This window comes from Macrobrachium nipponense, chromosome 1 (genome assembly GCF_015104395.2).
Source record: "Macrobrachium nipponense isolate FS-2020 chromosome 1, ASM1510439v2, whole genome shotgun sequence".
In the NCBI taxonomy this organism is placed as follows: domain Eukaryota; kingdom Metazoa; phylum Arthropoda; class Malacostraca; order Decapoda; family Palaemonidae; genus Macrobrachium; species Macrobrachium nipponense.
The window spans coordinates 153,193,831-153,217,638 of NC_087200.1; the positions used below are offsets into that span (position 1 = coordinate 153,193,831).

Here is a 23,808-nt window from a genome sequence, read left to right on the forward strand (position 1 = left end):
TCTGGACGATTACGGTACACTGCCATTCGTCCAGATGTTTACGAGATTGATTTTCCCTAGACTAGGACTAGGCTACTACCGACGGCGTGGAGGCCTTCTGTTTATTTGTGGGCGTTTCCGGGTCCGGAAGAGCGCAAGTCTTCGGGAAACACTGGATGGGACTCCCGTCTGTTTGTTTGTTTGTGCAAATTTCTTACCTTCGCGCTGCCTGTGAAGCTTAGGTTTATTAAGGAAATAAATAATGTCGGTTTTTGAATTGCAAATACTTCATAAAAAGAGAGTTCAAAATATGACTGTGTGTACGTGTGTCTGCACGCAAGCAAAATCCTTATGGAACGTGATTGGACGATTGAAGGCTCCGCGGATGAAACACAACAAAACATAATATGAAAGTTTATGAGGAGTATTTCCTCCACCGTCATTGTGGAGGCGAGTCAGATCGAAAATTCCCTGTGATAATGATAACCGTCACATGATGATGATAATGATGATGCCAGTCCGAAGCATTTGTGCAAATCACATTTTTAAAGAGTTATGGCGGAAGTTGAATGATCGTTAGCAGTCGTTTGTCGTAGTTTAGCAATTAATTTGCCAAGCATGTGAAATGATGTATGTATTTGCATACGGTTCATATACCCCAACTCTCTCTCTCTCTCTCTCTCTCTCTCTCTCTCTCTCTCTCTCTCTCTCTCTGTGGTTGTAGGGGGGTGGGGAAAGTGCTGGCTTATCGGGCCAGCCGAATTATCCGAACTTCATGTAATGCCTTTGGCTCAGGAGCGGAAATGGAATGATAAGCGAATTCTCTCTCTCTCTCTCTCTCTCTCTCTCTCTCTCTCTCTCTCTCATCCATACGTAGGTAATATGTGATAGTTGTCACTGATTTTATTTGAAGCATGACATTTCTTTGCTTTCAAATGGTGAGCCACAATTACCTCCTCAACACGGTTTCACTTTCCTAGGGAATAACTTGAACCCAGGGGGAATTATCTATGGTAGTAAGCGTAGCTGTCTTGGCCAGGATTCGAACGTACGCTCTTTGGGCTGATGATACAATGGTGACAGAGAAGTTACTGGCCGCAGCCATCTGTTTGAATTGTGATTGGGGGGGGGGGGGGCACCTATTAAATTATGCTTCGCTGTATGTTGTTCTCATAGTAACGTTATTCCATAAGATTTTGAAAGTATACTTTTAATATAATATTTGACAATCTTGTGGTCCTGTTCATAGCTCCAGTATTGAAACATTCCCACATTTGGTTATTTTTGTGTGTCAAGTTTAGCATACCGGAATTTTTGGTGCATTTTAATTATAAAAAAGTATAAAATGTTCTTGTAGTTGGATTTCTGCATCTTAGATAGTTTCTCTCAGCACATTTTAAAAGTTAACCGGGTTCAGGGATGAAGGTCAGTTATTATAATCCACAGATGTCCAAATAAATATATATTACACATACACGTATATAATATATATATAAATATATATATATTATATATAATATATATTATATATATATATATAGGGAAGGAGAGAGGAGAGAGATCGAGAGAGCAGGGAGAGAGAGAGAGAGAGAAGAGAGAGCAGAAGAGAGAGAGCCTATATGTGTGTGTATGTATGTATTCTATAGTACGACTGCTCTGATCAGTGGGATCAAGTGTCATCCATCGGAGTCGTCCTCAAACATTAGGTCCCCTTCCGACCATCCATGCGAGAGGCCCAGGGGCTAATCCGAGCGGGATGAGCAACACCTAAGCCATGTAGACTCTCATGACTTTTTATATTTATAAAATTTAAGCCACAGTATCTTATATCGAATCACTGTCTATAACTTAGCCATTGCAATTGATAAGTATTTCTGCGCCGGCCAAAATTCACAGCGAGGGCTTTGGATTGGGAAGCAGAACTGCTCAATCATAATGATTCCTCTGAGGATAATTTATCGACAAGCTGTGCTGAACTTATTATACGTTATATGTGGCTTCATATATATATATATATATATATATATATATATATATATATATATATTATATATATATATATATATATATATAATCTTCTGGTCACTTTTCACCAAATGCTTATTTTATTGTAATAGCCACAATGCCCTCTTAACTTCTCGAATTCTTAGCGCCTTTTTGCATATGCTTGTCACTTCAAAGCTTCCAAATCCAAGTGCAAGATATGTTAAGAAATGAGGACGTCCGGTAGTGGGAAACGAACCCGTGTTACGATAATCAAGACAAGGTTCGTTTCCTACTACCGGACATCATCATTTTTTCTTATTTCTTGCACTCAGATCTTAAAGACTTTGTAGTGACAAGCGTATCCAAAACACAGCGAAGAATTCGAGAAGTTAAGATGGAATTGTAGCTATTGCAGTTACACACACACACACATATATATATATGTATGTATGTATGTATATATGTATGTATATTGAAATCCATTATGGCATCCGAACTGTGTGCCCGTCCAGTGATCATCCACCGCGTTGATATTGACAGTGTACGGTTGCAATCTGTTTGGGAAATTTAACCGAGCACGGTACATTGATTGTGTATGTGCCAGCTGATTGGTTGGCCTTGTATTCTAAACGCCCACATGCGGTTAGTGGATGAGAGAGAAAGAGCCGGTTCCTGTCAGTGAAAAATATTGACATTTTTTCGATGACTGTTTGTTACAGTTGGTCTTCGTTGTTAATAACACCGGTAGACTTTGGCCGAAGTGATTCATTTCTAGTACGTTATTATCCCTGTCAGTCAACTGAGCCACTTCGGACATTTTTCCTTCTCTAATTCATGACGGCTATCGCCCCAAATATCTGGTACTAGAAGAGTCCTGCCCAATTTTACGATCTTTATTTCTCAGTGGAAGAAGGAACTTTTCAGTAACTTATCGTGTTTTCTTTACAACACCCCTTGTTGTAATAAAACTTATTTGCATATATAAATATATATATATAATATTATATATATATATATATATACTATATATATATATATATACACACACATACATACATACATACATACATACATCAATACATACATACATACATACATACATATATATATATACAAATATAATATTTATGTATATATAAATATATATACAAATATTATTTATGTATGTATATATATATATGTATATTATACATATGTATATATATATACATACATACATACAACTTCTTCCTCATAACGCGGCTGGTAACAGGCTGTTGGTGGCAGGCCTTTCGATTGAGGTTCATATGCCCATTTCTTTTTACCTCCGGTTACAACCACTACAAATATCTCATTACCTGGTACATAATCCAATGCTTAAATGAAGTAGAAGGAGGTGAAGTGCCCCATCTTCCCCTCCTTGCCCTGGAATGAATATATATATATATATATATATATATATATATATATATATATATAATATCTATTTATACATATATCACACACTCGAACCAAGTCGGAAAAATAATTAGATGGTATGGGCATATGATACATTACTGATAGCGGATAGTAAGAAGAAACTGCGCAAACTAGTGAGCAGTGTAACTATGGTAAATGTGAAATGTAGACAGTGACTGCAAATGAAAGAAATGATGGGCACTTCAAAGGAATTGTTTGTATGGCATGTCGCATAAGAAGATTAAGAGTAAGAAACGTAGAGATAAACAGAAAAAAATGGTCAGCTAAAGAGTTGATAGAAAAGCTCCCAGTGTTCTGAATTGTTTTGGACGTGAAAAATTGGGGATTGATAATTTTTGAAGAGAGGCAATTCTGACGTGTCGGTAGGGAGAACGATGATATGAAGACTTAGAAAGTGGTGGACTGATAATAAAGTGTAAAAAGTATTGGCAAAGTAGGACCTTAATGTCACGGAAGCAGGTGAGAGAGTGCGTGAGCACATTCAAGAGAGAGCTGGGTGGTGCAGTGCGTGGAAGGGTTTGGTTCGCTGATTTCAAGTTTGTCTTTAGGTGTGTCAACGGCCTAATGTCGTGGAGGATTCCTGTGATAGTAACCATTGCGTATTTTGGAATCTCCTTGTGATATAGATATAATAAATAGATATATATATATATATTAATATATATATATATATATATATATATATGAATAACTTGATCACGGAATAAATAAAACGTGATGCTGTGTATAAATAAAGGTAATGCCACGGAGGAAAATGAAAAAGCGAGAACTGCAGTTCTCGTTTTTCCATTTTCCTCCGTGTCTTTACCTATATATATATATAGATATATTATATATATATATATATATATATATATATATATATATATATATTGTTAAAATTAATAACTGTTATATACCACAGGGTTACATTTCGGGTGGTTTCTCTACCTGTTTTTTTAAGCAATAATGTTTTTTTTTTTTTCTTTTGAAGATTCCTCTATTTAATAAGTTTGTAAAATCCCGAAAAGGAAAGGAATCGGTGCTCTTTAGGTTCCGGATGAGTCCAGGATAAGGATCTTCTCTCGGTTTCCATGACCCCCGTGATCATTTAAAGCTTCTATTTTTTCTTTGACCATCTGGCTTTTGAAACAATGTGGAGCATCCCAGCATACATTGTGGTTAGAAATTCTAATGTGATTAAAATGACAATGTATTTTGCGTCGACATAACATCGTTTAGTTTTTATTTGTCCCTGGAACAGTCTTTTCCCCCTGAAACCCACGCAAGATTTATCATTCCTTTTAAAATATCACACGCACGCGTGTGCGCGTATGAATATATAAATATTATATATATATATATAATATTATATAATATATAAATAAGTGTGTGTTTTGATGTTTCAAAAGCAAGCGTTAAGTATTTTTATGGGTAACGGAAATAATTATATATAGGCATTATTTTCATTATCAAATTATTGTCAGAATTTCTCAGTATCTCATTCATGTATACAGCTTCAGCAGCTTCAATAAGTGTATGAAGGCATCTAAATGAATGGCGCACATTGCAACGAACTGCTCCTACCTAGACGCGTTTGTTGTCTGGAAATCGACCGTACCCTCTAGTAATGCATTGTCAGGTCTCAAGTTCTTGGTTATTCGGGTGTTTCTACTTGTCATTCCCAGGAAAGTTGTGAGCATTCGTTGGTTATAATATATATATATATATATATATATATATATATATATATATATATATATATTATATATATATATATATTAGCTAGAGGCGGGAAATGTAAATCGAAAAGGAACTTAACTGTGCGTGTGTTGTCCAGGGAGGCTGACATGTTTTGCTAATAACATTTCAATCTTCCTGGAAATAATACGTTTCCGTATATTCTCATCGTTTTAGCGTACTTTTTTCACCTGTAGTACATTGCTATTGGTGCTTTTATTATTTACCAGCGAACGCTCTCCCTCAGAGGCAGCTCAGAGAAAACAGTCGAAAATCGAGTTGCGTAAGATTCGTTTAATATTTTTATAATAGGCTATGCTTTGTTCTGAAATATTAGCTATCTAAAATAAGTGTGTTTTAAGCGATAACGGAAAATGGAGCAACGGCGTTCCATTATGATTAAGGATAGTTTAATCAATTAGGGTCTATTCCATTATCTCATTTGGCTGACGGGATGAATTAGATTGTACCGGACTGGCATGTAGTAATAGTCGTAGTAGTAGAGAGCGAGTTGTAGGACTATCAGCTTGAATACAAGAGACGCATTGACGACTACTCAGAAGTAACTCACAACACGCACACACATACAAGTGTGTGTGAATTATGAAAATAAGTACAGATACGTTGTGAATAGCTTTATTTCATATACCACAGAGTCGTCATAGAATATACGTAAAGGTAGAAATGTCTAATTTTAAAGATTATTTGTCTGCGTTCAAGTCCTGGTTGTACGCGTGCATTCTTAAAGATTTTTTTTTCAGATTGATTAGAAGAAATATAAGGGAGGCAGCGTATACAGTAACAGAAATAAAGAAATTATACAAATAATTGTGATAAGTCTCGTCGGATCCCAAAGAATGTACTTAGGTTAATTATGAAATCTGAAGTGGGATTTCGAGGAGCATGTAAAATCTGATGAGTTTCAGCGCTAAAACGTACTACAACCGAAGCAGATGTCTTACTCGACGAAATTGTGAGGTTGGCGGTGTCGGTATAGCGGTTGAGGCGCACTCCCATCCAACACCATTTCTCTGTCATCTCGGTCCAAGTTAGTAACAGTGTCCTGCGCATGCGCCGTGACGTCATCACACAGTCATTATTGCCCGCCCAATCAGGCACGGCCACGCACGTACGTACGTACGCACAAACCATCCCCGAGGCGCCCAGCCCTTTCACCGCTGTTTAAATATTTCTAGCTGGGTTGGTCTAAGTTACGTTTACTCATTTGATATATATCTACAGATTTATATATATTGTTTTTAGTGAGAGTCGACTGGTCGAATGAAATTATAAAATTTACATTTTTCTTCTAGGTCATTAAAACTGGAGTGACAATAACGCTTGTGTCGTGAAATTATTGAAGTTTTTCGAAAGTTTTCGTCGTAGATTCTCATGATCAAATTACATTGATCATTACTCCGTGGTGGAAAGTTAGGGGGAGTTGGGGATGGAGGTTGTTGGGGTTGGATTACCCTGATTGGGAGACTTATGGGGAACTAGGAAGCTGCTTATTAGCCCCTCCCCCCCTCGTATTTTTTCTTATTTCGTCTTCCGTATTTTTAGTAGCAAAAATGTTTGACTGCAGTTATTAATTTGGTGGAATTCTGCCTATTTTTACTTTAAAGTTGGAGTGGGCCATTTTGTTTTGCATTCACTCTCACTGGCTAAGAATTTATTTCCATCTTTCTTTGAATGCATCGAATTGTATCAGCTTATTTTATCTACCTTTACTATGGCAATCGCGTTTCCTCGCTATTTGGTATAACGAGTGACACGATCTGCTTCTGTGAGTGACCATGAATCCACATGATGTCAAATGTTGACATTCTTGTTATGGTTGAAAAGTAACAGGAAAAATAGTCCCTGCTTAGATTTAGCAATGAGACGTGCACAGAATCTGAATCAAATGGGTTGACTTTCCTAACTCAGATCTTTGGACTGCACCGCAAACTTGGCTTTTCTAGACATGACGCACAACTTAGACATTGCAAGTGATGCTGGATAGTCGTCGCGCATGGTCATAATGTTTGTGAAATTACTAGTTAACAGATGCAGCCTTCCCGAGCTAGTTGCTATACCACACTCGTCGAATTCAGTGCTTTTTAGGCGCATACTACAGGGGTTTTAATGAATATTGAAGGCACCTATGGATAATAAGATGTCTCGTCCTTTTTTTATTTTCCTTTTCGTATACAATAACAAAAGAAGGGAGACAGTCGTAAAATACCCTTTTAGGCTTCGCCAGCTGTGGTGATTTTGCTAGGAGTTTCTATATATATATTCTGGGTTACCGAGAGATGTAGTAGAGCCGGGGAAACAATTGCGGTGTCAGTAAATGTAATGATAGATGAAGTACTGCAACTGTATTACACCAAGAATGATACGGATAAGATAGAGTGCTGCAGGATAAACTGCGATAGTGAATACATTTGGTCCTGAGAGAATTAAGAGGGAATGTTTGTGGGAGAGTCAGAATTTGCATGGCTGTGGAAAGATGATGATTTAACGTGTTAGGGAGGTGATTCAATGCAAAGGTAGGGTTCGATTGTTGGCATATGTGCATGTATATGGAGTGTGCGTTAATTGTACGGATTTTCTGCATTTGCATAGCTTAGGAAGTTACTTAGATATTGAAACAGTTTCAAAATTTTGCCGTTTGTGTTAACAGACGACTAATAAATTCAGTTTATCTAGTTTTGTTATGCTGCTCATCAGCTTGTATATAAAAATGACAACTTTGTTATGGCTTTGAATTATGAAGGGTTCACACAGTTGCATTTCGTGTTCATTTATAATAAAACTTCATAATTTGAGGAATATATGCAAATGGTTATGCAGGTGAGCAACTGAAGGGGATAAGTATGCTTTGGTAACAAGGAATCATGCACAGGCTGCAAGAGGTTGACGGGGAAAGCAATCTAAAGAAAATGGCGAAAAAATAGAGCAAAATTCAAAATGGGATGAATCGGAGAAAGTACCTTAAGGAGGATAAGAAGTGTATGTATATATATACATTCTGTGAGAAAGGACATTAGCAACAGGGTATCAGAATCAAAGATGCAACCAGAAAAGAATTCAGTGCTGAGTCGTTAGATGAGTATTCTGAAGCGTTATTGAGTGTGGAGGATAGAAGAGTGACAGAAATTGAAGGTGCACTAGGGGAAGCGGTTTCAGAGCAAATTCTAAAATAATCATGGAGGTGGAGTAACAAGGATAGTTAAGAGGTTGAAGAATAAAATGAAGGGTCCAGGAGGAATTGATGGGATTACAAACAAGATGCTGCAGTATGATGGTGCAAGTATGACGGAGTGACTAACCAGGGTTCGGAAAGTCTGTCTGGATGATGGATAGGTTTCGGAGGAATGTATCAGGATAGTAATTATTCTTTTGTATTCAGGTAAAGTTTATTGTGGTGTCCGAGAATTGCAGGATCACACTGTGCTTAGTATAGTATGAAAGTTTGTTATGATTTTGACTGGGGATGCAAGATGTATGACAAGACTTGATAGAGAAATGTTTGTTATTGTTATAAATTAGTATAACAAAACTAAAACAGCAGAAAACTTGATTCCCATAGAGCTCAGTTGTAGGATGTGCTCTTACGAAAGATTGCAAGATTTGAAAATTGGAACAAGGCATACTAGTCCAAAAAGTCAGACAGCTAAGTAAGAGGAGACTGAAGGAAAGGAGGACCAAGTTGGGTGTAAATGTTAACAAGAGTAGCGTTATGATGGCAGATGAAAACCAGAAAGATGGAACAATGAATGTTGATATGGATGGTAAAATAATGAAAGCAGTATATTATTATACTAGGTGTTTGTTTGGGAGTTCTGTAACACATGGTGGTATGTAATGAGAATATTTGAGGCACAGATTACACAAAACAAGAACAGTTGCAGGCTATGTGCAATTTTGTTTAAGCAAAAATAGAGTCAGCTCTTTTATAGAAAAGAAGTGTGTATGTTGCATGCATTTGAGGCCAAAGAAACATTACAAAGAATCTGCCTTGAAATGAATTCTTTATGTTGTAATATGAATGATTAAAATAGTATGGCATGTTGAGATTGGCAGTAGCAGTAAAATGGGTAGTTGGTTGGTGAAAAGATGGATTAGGATGTTCTGAAGATGGTTGATCATGCCTGGAGAATGGAAGGCAATTGTTTGGTAGAAAGATTGCTCTGTAAAAATGTTTGGGGGAAGTGGGAGATCAAGAATGCTGGATAAATGGATGGGAGAGGTATTTGAACAGAGGGGTCTAATGCCAAGGAAGTGAGAGATTGTGTGCAAAACAGAAAGAGAGGGATGGTGCAGTGTTTGTGGGTGGATTTGACACACTGTGGATGTTTTCTGCACAAGGGTTCATAGATTTCATTATGCTGCTTTGAAATTATTATCAGTTAAGCTTATTGATTAATATTGAATTTTATGTTTACACACACACACACACACACACACACACACACACACACATATATATATATATATATATATATATATATGTAATTTGTAATCAAATTGTGTTGAGTTTTTCAAATTCATTATGAATCATTTCATGTGTGTGATATCTTTTGTATGCTGTATAGTATACTGAAAAATGGTGTGCCATATTAGATATATTTCCAAAGCATTTCATTATTAGTAAAGTGCTAACTGCTACATTCTCTTACAGCTTTTCCAGAAGATTAGGCCTATGCAAAATATCAAGAACTTAGAACCTCAACATCCGAACATATTTTCTGAACTCAGAAGACGTTTCCAGGATCATTTTTTGAGAATCCTTATGTCATCATGTTTCTCATGGTTAGTTTAAATTTATTTTATCACTTTCCTTGGTTTTGTATGGTTTTTAAGTCTACTGATTGTTCCTTATTTAATTCAGTACTGTATTTTTGTTTACGCTGTTTATTACATTAATATTCCTGTTTAGTATTTGCATCTTTTTTTATATTTTATTTGACAGATGTCCAGTTTGCTAAGTTTGCAACTGTTATTATACCTGTTTGTCAGTTTACACTCAATCCTTTAAGCCTGATCAAACAAAATTCCTTATATTGTCATTTAGTGTCAGATTATTGTTAAAAAGGTGAATGTTATTTCTTGAATATGTAGATGTGGATGATACCAATTTATCGGTTCTCAGTATAATTATACAATTACAGTACCTGTGATTTCTGAATGAATGGAAATGGAGAATAACCAATATGTAGAATAAATAGTGGAGATCAAATAGATATTGAAAGTCAACAATACCTGTGTAGCAGTTAGTTTCAGTTACCAGATAGTATCAAGGCTGTGAAATTGTACAGTGAAAGACTAGTTGACAAATTTTGCTTCTTGTCAAATGAAAAATCACTGTGCATAATTTGGATTAATCTTATTAGATATACTGTATTTGCCCAGTTTTGTTTTGTGTGATGAAATTTATTTTTTAATTTAGATTTATTAGGAGAAGAGTTTACTTCAATGCACTATTAATATACAGAATTAGCTTTGGGTGTCCACTATTCTGCAAAAGTATGGGGTTCTTAAAATTGTGATAGTTTAGTGTTAAGGATATCACAATTGTCATGTTCACAGCTTTGTAAAGAAATGAGCCATGATAAGTTTTCTAAATATATATTTCCTATTTTCTGATAATGGGGCTTGAAATCTTGAGGTATGGGTGTTATTTTGAGATGAACATCATTCACCAGCATACATTGTAGTTATTACTGATCAAGTATTTTAACCAGATCCCTAGTAAGTGTTTGAGGAATACAAGCATTTAATGTAATCCTTGTGCTTCATTATGATAGAAAGTAAGTAGTTATTAAGTTTTCTTCTCTCATTTACAGTCATGTTTAGCTTGCAATGGATGATGATGGCCAGAAACAGAGACTGCTTGACGTAATAGGGTAAGTTTCCATTATTATATTTGGTTGTGCCTTCCCTTTTCTGTTGTGGTCACTGTATTTTATATTCCTGTTTTATATAAAGCATAGGGTGACAAGCTTACACGACCTTTCCTTTCTTTTGATTGAAATGTTTCAGTTAAGAGTAGCAATAGTAGGTGGTGGTTTTAGGTTACTTTAAATATGTGTTTGTATACATGTTTATATATAGCTTTGTAATTGAAAATATTAGACTACACTTTTAACAGCACAGCACAGTACATTTTATTATGGCAAAACAAAGACTCATTAAAATATTAGTTCAAGTATGGTATACATGTATTTAGTTATTAAAAAGAATGTCAAGTATGGTATAATGTATTATATATAGTTATTAAAAAGGATCTCTATTTTGGGGAGAGTTGAAGTACTATACAGTATATTTTCATTATATTTGTAGTTACTGTATACAAGACAGTAGAGTCACCATTATAGTGCTTTGTACTGTATTTGTTTTGTAGTCATAATATTGTTATTAGTAATTGGAGCTGAATTAGCCGAACAGTGCTCTTATTTTTTAAATATTAATCCACTCACTGGTTTTCTAAATAACGTCTATGTAATTGTTATGGGTGCTGACTCTCAAAAAAATGATGAGGCCAACATTCAGTGGATTTTGTTTTGTAATGGGAAAGCACTTCTCAATGGTTGGAACCTTGTTTTTACTGAAGAGCATGCTCATCATTGTCATGTTACCCACTACTTATTTAGTTTATGCAAGTCATGGAGCAAGTTTAGTTGCTGTTGCCAAAGAAATGCATTGACTAAAATTATATTTGGGGGATTAAGATACTATGTTGCTTTCATAATAATTACTTAATGACATGCTATGTTTTCTAGATATTTTTTGGATTTGGCTATTCTCAGCAGAAGCAAACAGAGCATCAAATATTTTAATATACTTATTTAATTAAGTTTCTCTGTTTTGGGAATCTTCCTTTATTGAGGATTTACAAAGATCTCTTTGTACTCATTGACTAGGAATGGTCAATAAGTACTTTTAGTATATTATTATATCATTATTTAATGAAAAAGGTAAACCTTTATTATTATACCTATTGCATAAATAGTGAATGAAAGAAATTAAAAAAATAGCTACAAATAAGTAAATCTTAAATGCTGAGCAGACCCAATGTTGGGAACCCTTTTACTTTAGAATGGGGGTGTGCAAGTGGAAGGCATGGCACTGAGTTTTTATAATTGTTTCAGCTGTTCAATGTTGGTACAGTACATCTTTCCAAGTCATTCTGACAGTATTTATCTAAATTGTTAAGGAAAATTGGGAAATTGATAATTTTTTGTCATGATGAAAGAAATTCTTATTGAATGATTTCACCCTTTATATCCATTATATCTTTTGTATTACATTTATTTTTCCAGTTATGGACAAGATATTTCTTTTCTATGACTTATGCCAACATTTACTTATTTTTTTCTGCCATAAAGGTGAAGGTGTATTAGTATCACTGGTTTGGAAGATAATTATTATAACAGAAAGAGTTTTTGGCAGTGTAGAAATTCATACTGCATCATGGTTCATGAATTTCATTCAAAATGTATTATTACTTCTTCAGTTTTAAAGAAGTGGTGCTCATTGCAGTGCACTACAATAATATGAAATAAAATGGGAGAAATTTTACAGGATGTCTGTCTTTATTTTATGTAAAAAAATTTGTGTATCAGGATCAGTGTCTTAGAACAGTTAAGAGTTGCATTATCAGTAAATTGAGAGGTTTAATAGTGCCATTGAATTTATGGTAAGAAGTACCCCTTGTAATTTGAGACAGCACTCGCTATAAAATTATTGTGATTTTATGAATTGGAGAGTGAATCTTGTATAAAGTACTCTTTGAAGGTATAGTTAGGCTAAGAAATTGTTTCAAAGGGAGTCAATGAGAATTCCTTGATATAATGTTTCCTGTGTTATGAGTGTATGTAATTTCCTTTAGAATACAATACTGATTAGCAAATGTAGATTTGAGTCATAGAGAGGAAATGAGGGTGCATGACTATACCAATATTGTTTGTTACTAAAAGTAATAACACAACTCTCAGCAGTTACATAACAAAGGGAGGAACAAAGCTGTCAGAAATTGTGAACATGCGTGTAAACCTGGAATTTGGACCAGATATTGGGTTAACTTTTAAGAAATATACAACCTTCCCCAGTGCATGCATTCAAAACACTAACAGCTTTCAACAATGTTGTTTTAAGTTTGAATAAAGTAAATGACTGACTGCCTAATACCGTACAGTTGAATAAAAGGTGCACGTTATTTACATTTATATGTGATGAATCTTACCTACTGTTAAAGTTAGCTTATATCTCCGCACTGATAGGTGAGTCGGCATTGAAACAAAAGATTGAATGGCTGCCCAGATGACAATAGTACACCTGTTCTCCAGCAGGTGTGTTTCGTATGTTTTAAGTCACGTCAGAATTCTCTGTGCTACCATTGGGTATAAGCGCTTGATGGTATTTCATGGCTGTTTGCTGCTATCACAGTACAGTGGTACCTCGAGATACGAAATTAATCCGTTCCGAGGCAGCCTTCGTATCATGAGTTTTTCGTATCTTGAACCGCATTTTACACGTAAAATGCCTAATCTGTTCCAAGCCCTACAAAAACACCCCAGTAAATTATATTTCCAGGCCTACAACACATGTTCAAGGGTTACGACGCCAATCTGACGGAAGAAATATGACTCCAAAAAGGCAAAATACTGTACATACTTGAGTAATATTCAACTGCATGTAATGTTCAACCCCATTTTTACTGCATATATTAGGACTTTAGCATATGTCCCTTAGCAATAAGCCTAGCCTATGTTAGCGGTTGCTACTGTAGCCTAGTCTGTGATTCTGACATCTAAACCTAAGAAGCTAAAAGCTTAGAATATGCCAATAAAATGTATAAATAATCAGTATGTACTCATTTCAAATAATTATTAATTAATCATTAACTATAATACACAAAAAAAACAAGAAAAAAAAACCTTCCAATCGTTTGTTTACATTCAGCTCTTACAAGTACCGAACGAACGCCAAGCAATCACTTTTCCTAGGACACAGTAAGCCATAAATTTTCATTAGTATATCTCTCTTCAACTAATGAAACTACCAAACAGTATAATAACCATTCATTTCTATTCTTTATTCTATCTTTACCTAATGGAGATAGCGAGTGACTGACAGCTATAATGAAACATATACGTAACGTAATATTAAAACAAAAGAAGAATTCTAAAAAATACGTATTTGTTGGCTTCGATGATAGCAGTCTGATTTATTTTATATTTTATGATATCTAATTCACAATTTTTTTATTAAATGTATTGCATGTACTCGTTTCAAATAATTATTAAGTAACCATTAACAATAATAAACAAACAAGCAAAAACCCTTCCAAACTTCTGTTTACATCCAGCACTTACGAGTACGAACAATCGCCAAGCAATCACTTTTCTTAGTACACAGTAAGCCATAAATTTTCATTATCGCTCTTCAACTACTGAAACTACCAAACAGTATAATAACCATTCATTTCTATTCTTTATTCTATCTTTACCTAATGTTTTTTTTTTTTTATTAAATATATTGCATGAATAAGTTTTTCAATTTGCAGCATCCTTTTACCAATAGAAGACATAAAACACAAGGGGTAGATGCTGACCAATAGGAGAGCAGGATCTTATGGGGTGACTAGCATTCAGGAAACCAATCGGCCCGAGACGCCGAGACGCGAGGATGGTTGGCGAGGTTACTCGTTTTGCGCGCGCGGGAGTTTTAAAATTGTTCTCGGGACTTTACAGCAACAACCTTTCGTAACTTGAGCAATTTTCGTATGTAGAGCCGTAAAATTTTTCGAGTTTGCTTTCGTATCTCGAGTTTTTCGTAAGTTGAGCCTTTCGTATGTCAAGGTACCACTGTACTGTACATTTATTATTCCTAGGATGCCTCCACTGGAATCAAGGCTAAGAACGTCGTATTCTATAGGAATGATTAACACACTGTTTATGCTGGCTACAGTGGTATAAAGTGTGATCTTGAGAGTAGATGTTAGGAAGTAGGGAATTTTGAATGACTTTCTGCTTAAGTCCATTAGTATAGGAAGAGAAGGGAAGCAGATAGATTATGAAGCAAGTAGTTTGGTCAGGATATCAGCCTGTCATTTCTCCCCCTTCTCCAGGCCCTTTGTCTGTTGTTATCCATAATCAGCCCAGGCTTTTCCTTTGCTAATGCTTTAGTCAGTATTGAGGCTTCCTCTTTACCTCTGCCTTCTGCTCCCCTTTTGGTTCAGGAAAAGCGTATTGAGAATTTAGAACAGGACATAAACCTTATTTTGGTCAGTACAAGGTTTGTGTGAATTTATTAGGGAACCTGTCCAGGTTCCCCCATGGTATGAGATCATTTTCGTGTTCCCTTATAAGAAGTGCCCTCACCCGTCTGTAGCCTGAGCCCAGGACTTGCCCTCTGACAGTTGGAAGAGCCTGCTGCCAGGGAACTGTGTCGGTTCTCAGGGTGATGTGGTTCTGTACACTCTGTCCCTGCCTCTCCATTTTCCATGCTATCAAGTACCTAGTATGAGGTTGTTCGCACCGATAGGACTAATTATATAGGCATAGTATATGTATATAGACAGTTCATGAAAAAATAATGTCTGTAGCAAGTTTTACTTATTCTGAAGGTATATTTACTCAGTTTAATCAATCTCTTCTTCTTTTGCTCATTCTAAATCCTTGTGTGTTAGCCTATTCCTCTTTCTCTGTCAAAATGCACTTGTTCACTCTTTATATGCTTCTCTTCTGCTATCGGCAAATCTCTTAGTTCTGCCTTGACTAATGTTTCTCTTTCCAAATCTACCATGGTTACAGTATCTTCTGTTGTTTCCAAGCTAGATATTATTCTCGCTGCTTAACTTTCTAAGGATGTGTCGTATGGGAGTGTTCTCAAGTCTATTGATTCTCTTTCAGATGACGCAAGAGAATCATTGTAACTCCTTTTTCCCTGCCTCCCAACATTTCCCATTTTCTGTTGGTGCCTCGTTTTCTTTTGCGTTTCCCTGCCTCCCTTTCATTGAGTTGATGCGATGCAGGTGCTTGGCTGTTGTCGTCTCCTGTCTCCAGGTGTCACTTCTCTTTGCCAGCCATCACATCCTGTCACCAACTGTCTCCTCCTGTTGCTCTCTGGCATAGGAAGAGTTTGAATCGGAGGATCTCTGGTTTGATCAGTGTTTGCTGGAATGTTGCACTTCGCTGTATCCTCATTTAGTTTTGGAAAGAGGCCACATAGAGAATAGGTCTCACTTGTCTTCGAGTATTTCGGCTCCCTTCTAGTATTTGAAGAAGAGAACCTAAGCTTTCGCTTTCAGTTAGAGTGCATTTCATAAGTTTTCTTGTACCTGGGCACACAAAGCTCCCTTTAAGTCTGCTGGGCTTGTGTTCTGGTTTTTTATGAAGTCACAGAGCACTGCCTCTTGCGATGCATGCACTTATGGGCACTTAAACATTCTTCTATAGAAGATTCAGTTTTCTTCTCTCTTTCCTGTGAAGAGATAAGTCGAGACTGGAAGAGTGTTAGTTTTTAACTCTTTTCTGATGATGCAAGCTTGTGATGGTAATTGCTTCACAGCAAAGAAAGATAAAGGAAAGGAGAATGCATTTTCGAGAAGTTCGGCAGTAAGGAGGTTTTCGCGCCCGTGTTGGAGGCGCCTGTCTTCGTGGTTGTTCTAGAATCGTTGGGCGTGTTGTGGAGCGCAAAAACGCGCCAATGTTACGTGAGAAACGCCGCGATTTTCTGATGCAATACCTCGTCTAGATTCATCTAAGAATGTCTAGAAACCTCGGGAGTCTGTGACGCTCGCCGTAGGCTCCGCCCCCAGGATGCCGTATAAATACGACGGAGGAAGTAGCAGCGGGAGGAGGAGATATAGAGAGTGATCGTAAGAGGAAGAGATCGTAAAAGTTAGTAAGAGCCACAGATCAGATTATCAGTGAGAGATCAGCAGCAGCAGAGATCTTCCGTGAGATACGAGAAAAAAGGAACAGACGAAGTATCAATCAAAAGAAGAGTTGTTCGAGATTTGGTTGGATATTGGTCTAGTCGTCTTCAGGAGTGGACAGCCATGTTTTCTCGACGTCGAGCAGACTTCAGAGAAGAAAAGGGGAGAGTTCCTGCCTTACGAATAGACTAGTTTCTGCAATACGGAGTCAAGAGGACGTCTGCAATTGCCGCTCTACATTTATGAAGCCACCTCTTCGAAGTGCCAAACTGATTAGCAAGTATTCGAATTACCTCACTGTTTCCCCCAGTTCATGCAGTGTAAGATTCTATCTGTTTATGTAAATAGGAGATACCATTCTGCATTTACCTTTGTTAGTAAGCTTGTAAATAAACCTTTGTTGTGTTAGAGTTTCTTTCTATATTCATATCCCCAGTTTCAAGGTGTTGATATATTTTTTTTTCTTTCATATCGAACCTGAAGCGGACCTCTCTCAGAGGCCGTAACATTGTGTCGACCCTTTCCAGGATATTTCGACACTGTAACATTGTCCGACACCGTAACATTGTCTCTGAGATCTCAGAGTCCGTAACATTTGTGGCGACCTTGCCTAGGCTATCAACACTTTAACAGTTTGAAACAGGGAGGATATAGAAAGAATCAGAATGAGTGAGATGGTGAAAGGGTTTATTGAGTTAGGCAAGCTACTATAGAGGGGAATGATCTCCGTGAGTATGTTGAAAAGAAAGAAAGAGAAAAGTATGAGAGAGATGAAAGAGTGGCTGAGAGAGAAGAAAGAGCAGCTGAGAGAAAAGTGGGGAAAATGCAGCGAGAGGTAGAAATGTTGGTAATGCAGCAGGAAGTAAGAGAAAAGGTGCGTATGCATGAGCAGGAAGAGAGAGAGAAAAAGCGTATGCATGAGTTGGAAATTGCTCGGTTAAGGGAAAGTACTCGTAACAGTCGGTCAGGTGAGAACAGAAACGAAGCTGATACGTTAGGCATGAGTGCATTGCTAAAATTAGTACCAAAGTTCGATGAGGAAGATGTTACAACATATTTCATGTGTTTTGAGAAGTTAATGGAACGAGTAGGTTCTCCTAAAGAAACGTGGACTTTATATTTGTAGTCAGTTTTGAGTGGTAGGGCACTTACTGTGTATAGTTGCATGACTAAGGAGGAATGTGATAATTATGATATTGTGAAAGAAACTGTTCTTAGCGCATATAGGTTAGTACCGGATGCGTACCGTAAGAAATTTAGAAATTTGAGAAACGATGAAAATATTACGTATGTAGAATACGGTAAGAAGTTAGAAAGGCTGTTTTTTGATTGGTTAACTTCTGCTAAGGTTGAGGATTTTGACGGTTTGAAGAACTTAGTGTTGTTAGAAAACTTCAAAGATAACATGTCCCCTGAGATTAAGCTTTATATAGAGGATAGGCGAGAAGTATCTTTTGCAGGAGCAACTAGGCTAGCTGACGAATATAGTCTAACTCATAATTTGAGTGTTAGTAAAAAACAAAATGATCCTTCGTCTGGTAGATTACAAAGCAGTAAAGGTTTCAGTCCTAGTAATAGCAATGCGAGTAAAAGTGAATATTCCTGTTATGCATGCGGAAAACCTGGTCATACGTCTAAGGTTTATAAGAGTAAAATGGCATATAGTGGCTCAGAATTAACTTGTTTCCGATGTAATGGGAAAGGGCATTTAGCGAGAAAATGTGCAGCAGAAAGGAAGGACGGTAAGAAACCAGTATCGCTAGTTAACCTTTCATTCATGTAGGGATGATGTGATGAGAGAAACTAGGAAAGTTTTTGGCGAATTTCTGTCGTAAGGCGTAGTTTCCTCTTGGAGGGGTAGATTCGAGAGAAGTAGTCTTTCTTCGAGACACAGGCGCTGCTGTCTCACTGATTAGGGAAGAGTGTGTGCCGAACAGGGCAGAAATCAATATGGAAGAGAAAGTTATGTTAGGTGGATTTCCTAACACTTGTGTTCTTTGTCCTTTGTTGAAGTTGAATTTAGAAAGTCAGGTAGTGTCAGGAGAAGTGAAACTTGCTGTTGTGGACAGTTTGCCCGTTGAAGGCGTTGACATTATTGTCGGTAATGACTTAGCTTTATCCAAGAATGTGAATCCTGTTGTGAGGAATATTCCAGTGCCTGAAATGGTAGTAACTAGGTCGGGTTTAGATACAGACGTAGACTACGGTCATAATTTGTTCGTGGATTCGAACGAGTGTAAGTTCGTGGATTCGAACATGAGTGAGTTCGTGGATTCGAACAAGTGTAAGTTCGTGGATTCGAACGTGTGTGATAGAGGTAGCGAGGTTGATCTTGGCATGAATGTGGCTGAGAGACCGGACTCTATCGAAGTTGACAGTGATAGCCAAGAGGAAGGCGTAGCTGTTGAGAGTAACATAGTAAATGTACCAGTATCTAGTACTAGTTACGGTGATGAATTAGGCTCTAACATTTTGGATAAGGACGAGACACTAACCCGAATTTTTTAATATAAGCTGGATGATGATCTCGATTATATGTGTAAGGAAACTTTTTGTTTAAAGGACGAAGTTTTGTGTCGTTATGTTCGACCGAAGTCAGGTAGTAAAGGGGAAGTCACAGAACAATTAGATCAGTTTCCTAGGAAGCTTCGTGAGCTATTTTTGAAGTTAGCACATGATGAGCAAGGACATTTGGGAGTAAATAAAACTTTCAATTGTATTAGTAGGGCGTGCCTTTGGCCTAAAATGAAAAATGATGTAAAGAGATATGTTTTAAGCTGTCTTGAATATCAAATTGCCGAGAAACCGATTCAAGTAATGCCTCGAGTTCAGTTGAGTAATATTCCTTCAGTAGGCTTGTCTTTTGAGAATGTATTTATAAATATGTTTGGAACTTTGTCTAGAAGTAATGGTAGAGATGATTGCATAACTAATCTTGAGTATTATAAAAACGATGAAAGAGATGTTTGGCAGCTATCGGAGGAGAACGGAAGCGCTTGGCACTTAGCGAAAGAAAACCCGAACGGAAGTCAAGGGGGAACTGAAGGAAGACCTGATTTTAGCGCACAAGAGAGAAGTTTGTGTGTAAGAGATAAACTTTTAGTACTAGTCTCGAGAGAAAGTCCATCTTTACCTTATAAATATGAAGTCCTTTTCAGTTTTTAGAGAAGAGGGGAAATATATATCATAGAATTAATGTGGGTAAGAGTAGAGCAAAATCAGTAAATGTAAATTTGCTTCAGAATTATAAACAACGCCCCGTGCCGTGGCCTCCGCCCGTGTAACAGTGTTACTGAGTGAGATTAGTTTTGAGAAAAAAAACAAAAGAGGTGTTTTAGTATTTATAAGTTTTAATCAGAGTTCAGAAAACGGAAAAAATAAGAGAGAAGGATAATGTTATAGTTAATAGCCTCTAGAGATTTTTCTCAGCATGAGTATCCTAATAACCGTTTTCTGTTTTGGCACGAGTGAGTGTGTGAGTGGGGAAGTGTGCATGTTTGACTGGATTAAAGCTTTATGCAGAATGTTTCCCCACTGATTAATCTTGCTTCTCTTTAGAAAAAAAAAAATCAAATCAATTGATTTCATTTTTTTTTTCTCATTTGGGGGGGCGTGTGATGGTAATTGCTTCACAGCAAAGAAAGATAAAGGAAAGGAGAACGCATTTTCGAGAAGTCGGCAGTAGGAGGTTTTGTTTTCCGCGCCCGTGTTGGAGGCGCCTGTCTTCGTGGTTGTTCTAGAATCGTCGGGCGTGTTGTGGAGCGCAAACGCGCCAATGTTACGTGAGAGAAATGCCGCGATTTCTGATGGCAATACCTCGTCTAGATTCATCTAAGAATTTCTAGAAACCTCGGAGTCTGTGACGTCGCCGTAGGGCTTCGCCCCCCAGGATGCCAATAAATAAATAAGACGGAGGAAGTAGCAGCGGGAGGAGGAGATACAGAGAGTGATCGTAAGAGGAAGAGATCGTAAAAGAGAGGGATCACCAGTTAGTAAGAGCCACAGATCAGATTATCAGTGAGTAGATCAGCAGCAGGCAGAGATCTTCTGTGAGATACGAGAAAAAGGAACCGACGAGTATCAAATCAAAAGAAGAGTTTGTTTCGAAATTTTGGTTGGATATTGGTCTAGTCCCGTCTTCAGGAGTGGACGGCCGTTTTCTCGACGGTCGAGCAGACTTCAGAGAAGAAAAGGGGAGAGTTCCTGCCTTACGAATAGATTAGTTTCTGCAATACGGAGTCAAGAGGACGTCTGCAATTTGCCGCTCTACATTTATGAAGCCACTCTTCGAAGGTGCCAAACTGATTAGCAAGTATTCGAATTACCTCACTGTTTCCCCCAGTTCATGCAGTGTAAGATTCTATCTGTTTATGTAATAGGAGATACCATTCTGCATTTACCTTTAATTAGTAAGCTTGTAAAATAAACCTTTGTTTGTGTTAGAGTTTCTTTCTATATTCGTATCCCCAGTTTCAAGTGTTGGTGTTGATATATTTTTTTTTATTTCATATCGAACCTGAAGCGGACCTCTCTCAGAGGCCGTAACATTGTGTCGACCCTTTCCAGGATATTTCGACACCGTAACATTGTCTCTGAGATCTCAGAGTCCGTAACAAAGCTAATGTTCTCATGCTTATATTAACTTGATTTGGAAGAATTGAGTATACGTATGCTCCTATCTGTAGTAAAGGCTTATGCTGCACAGGCGATAAGGGCGGATATATTGGTATAAGTCTTATTTTATACCTTTCAGAGATAAGTTCATCCCTCAGGTCCTGGTAGATGGCCAATTGCAGGCCTCCTGGCATGCTTGGAGTGACTTGGGAGAAGGACCTTACATGGTGGAGGCAGAGGAAGAGAGTTATGATTCCTTTTAGGTTACCCTCCACTGGTTTAGTCTCCTGAGGCTGTTCAAACAGTCAGGATATATTAACAATATTTGGATTGTGACCGAAGACCAGGTAGTTGGTTAAACTACAGTTTTAACATCCACTGCACCTTGTTAGCTTGTACATTTATATTTCATCCAGAGGAAAATTACAGTAAAAGTGTTTTGACAATGATAGAAAATACATAGATCAAAACAGGTTGAAAATATCTGCATACAAATAATTTATTGTTCTTTAAAATGTTAGATTTCAGTATTCAGAAGGGTAAGCTGGTATTAGTTGGAAACATGATTGATAATTACTGCCTTTCCGTCACCTGAAGCATATAAAAATTAATATGTTCTATATTTGATATCCTAAGTAATACAGTACAGTATTGTTATTTTATTGTCTTTATGGAAAGAAGAGTACTATATATATTGGGTTTATTGAAAGCCATTGTAGTGGCTCTCAGACTTACTCAGTGCCAGAGGCGTGCGCAAGGTGGGCTTGGAGTGCTTGAGCCCCTGCCATTTTTCTTCTTCGTAGCTAAGGTGCCTTTTTGTCAGAAATAATAATTTATTTAGATCATATAATGCATATGATGATTGAAATTGGACCAATGTTTGTCAATAGAATATTTCTGCATATACATGATCACTGATGGTGTGCTGAAGACTTAATGAGCTAAGGACAGAAGAAGAATTCAAGGTTATATATGAAACTGCTACTCGACAGACACTAGATGCAGATTTTGAAGTTCTAGAGGAGATTTCAGGTCAGAAGAGACCAAGAAAAGTGCCAGCAAGATTCAAGTATACCTCAATGCCTGCAGCAACAGATCACACTTTACAGACTGGAGGAGTTCTATTGTGTAAAAGTATATTGCCTATTTCTGGTTATACTTGGTCAAGCCCGAGATGAGTCTACTTGAGACTCAGGTCTGGAAAAACTAACCCCTATTAATAATGGTCAAGAAGTTAGGAGATTTAAAGGGAGGATGAGGAAGAATCAAAAGATAACAAAGAAAAGATCCTGATGCCACTCCATATCCATAGCTTAATTATGCCAGTGAACTGGAAGGCAGTTGCAGACTTAACAGCAAATACTCAAGTTCAAGATCTTGATATGCAGTGCAAATTCTATGGCTTCAAAGAAAAGGAAGACAAACTTTTGACAGAATTGAGGGTGTTTTACTCATCTTACTCCTTGCCAAAATGTGATCCGAGATCCACCCTCAAATGTATCAAGGAGAATGATGTCCATCTTGTTTTCCCAATTATGTTCAAGCTGCTTGTAACTTCCTGTAACAGTAGCAGCTGTGGAGTGCTCCTTTTCCAAGCTCAAGATGATTAAGCATAGGCTGCTGAGCCTGTGTGGAGAAGAGAGACTCCCCGATCTAATGCTTGCTAAACATTGAGAAAGACATCACAGTTGATAAGGAAGAAGTCATAACAGGAGAGTGCTACTATGATCGTTGAAGTTTATTAGGCTGTACCATCCATATTCTTCACTAAACAATTTTAATGATTAATAAAAAAATTATTATTTTTGGTTTTTCAGTAGGGTTAGGTTTTTGTTATTAATATCTTGAAAATTTTACAATGGAAACAGGTTATGTTAAAGGAATTATTGTTGATAAATCTGCTTTTTGTAATAAAAATGTATTAATTTAATTGGTTTTATGACTGTCACATTATCCTTTTTACAGTTCATCTTCTTATATATATCATATATTATTATATAACTCTAGCATATAAAACATTACAGATTTCAATTTCAAAATCTAAGGGAGTGCCCTTTTTTTTCCACTGTAACCCTTGCCCTTCTGGAAATCTGTGCATGCCCCTGCTCTGTACAGTAACA

At 37.0% G+C, this 23,808-nt stretch overlaps 1 protein-coding gene across 7 annotated transcripts in view; it reads left to right on the forward strand.

The window, feature by feature from the left end:
* LOC135219765 (mucin-2-like) overlaps nt 1-23,808 on the forward strand; it is a 275,746-nt gene that overhangs the window by 134,417 nt on the left and 117,521 nt on the right. For all 7 annotated transcript variants that reach the window (XM_064256817.1, XM_064256819.1, XM_064256813.1 and 4 more), the window contains exons 2-3: nt 9,812-9,942; nt 10,977-11,036. In XM_064256817.1, the coding sequence (XP_064112887.1) occupies nt 10,993-11,036 (44 nt within the window). In that variant the 5' untranslated portion in view covers nt 9,812-9,942; nt 10,977-10,992. The remainder of the gene's footprint in view (nt 1-9,811; nt 9,943-10,976; nt 11,037-23,808) is intronic.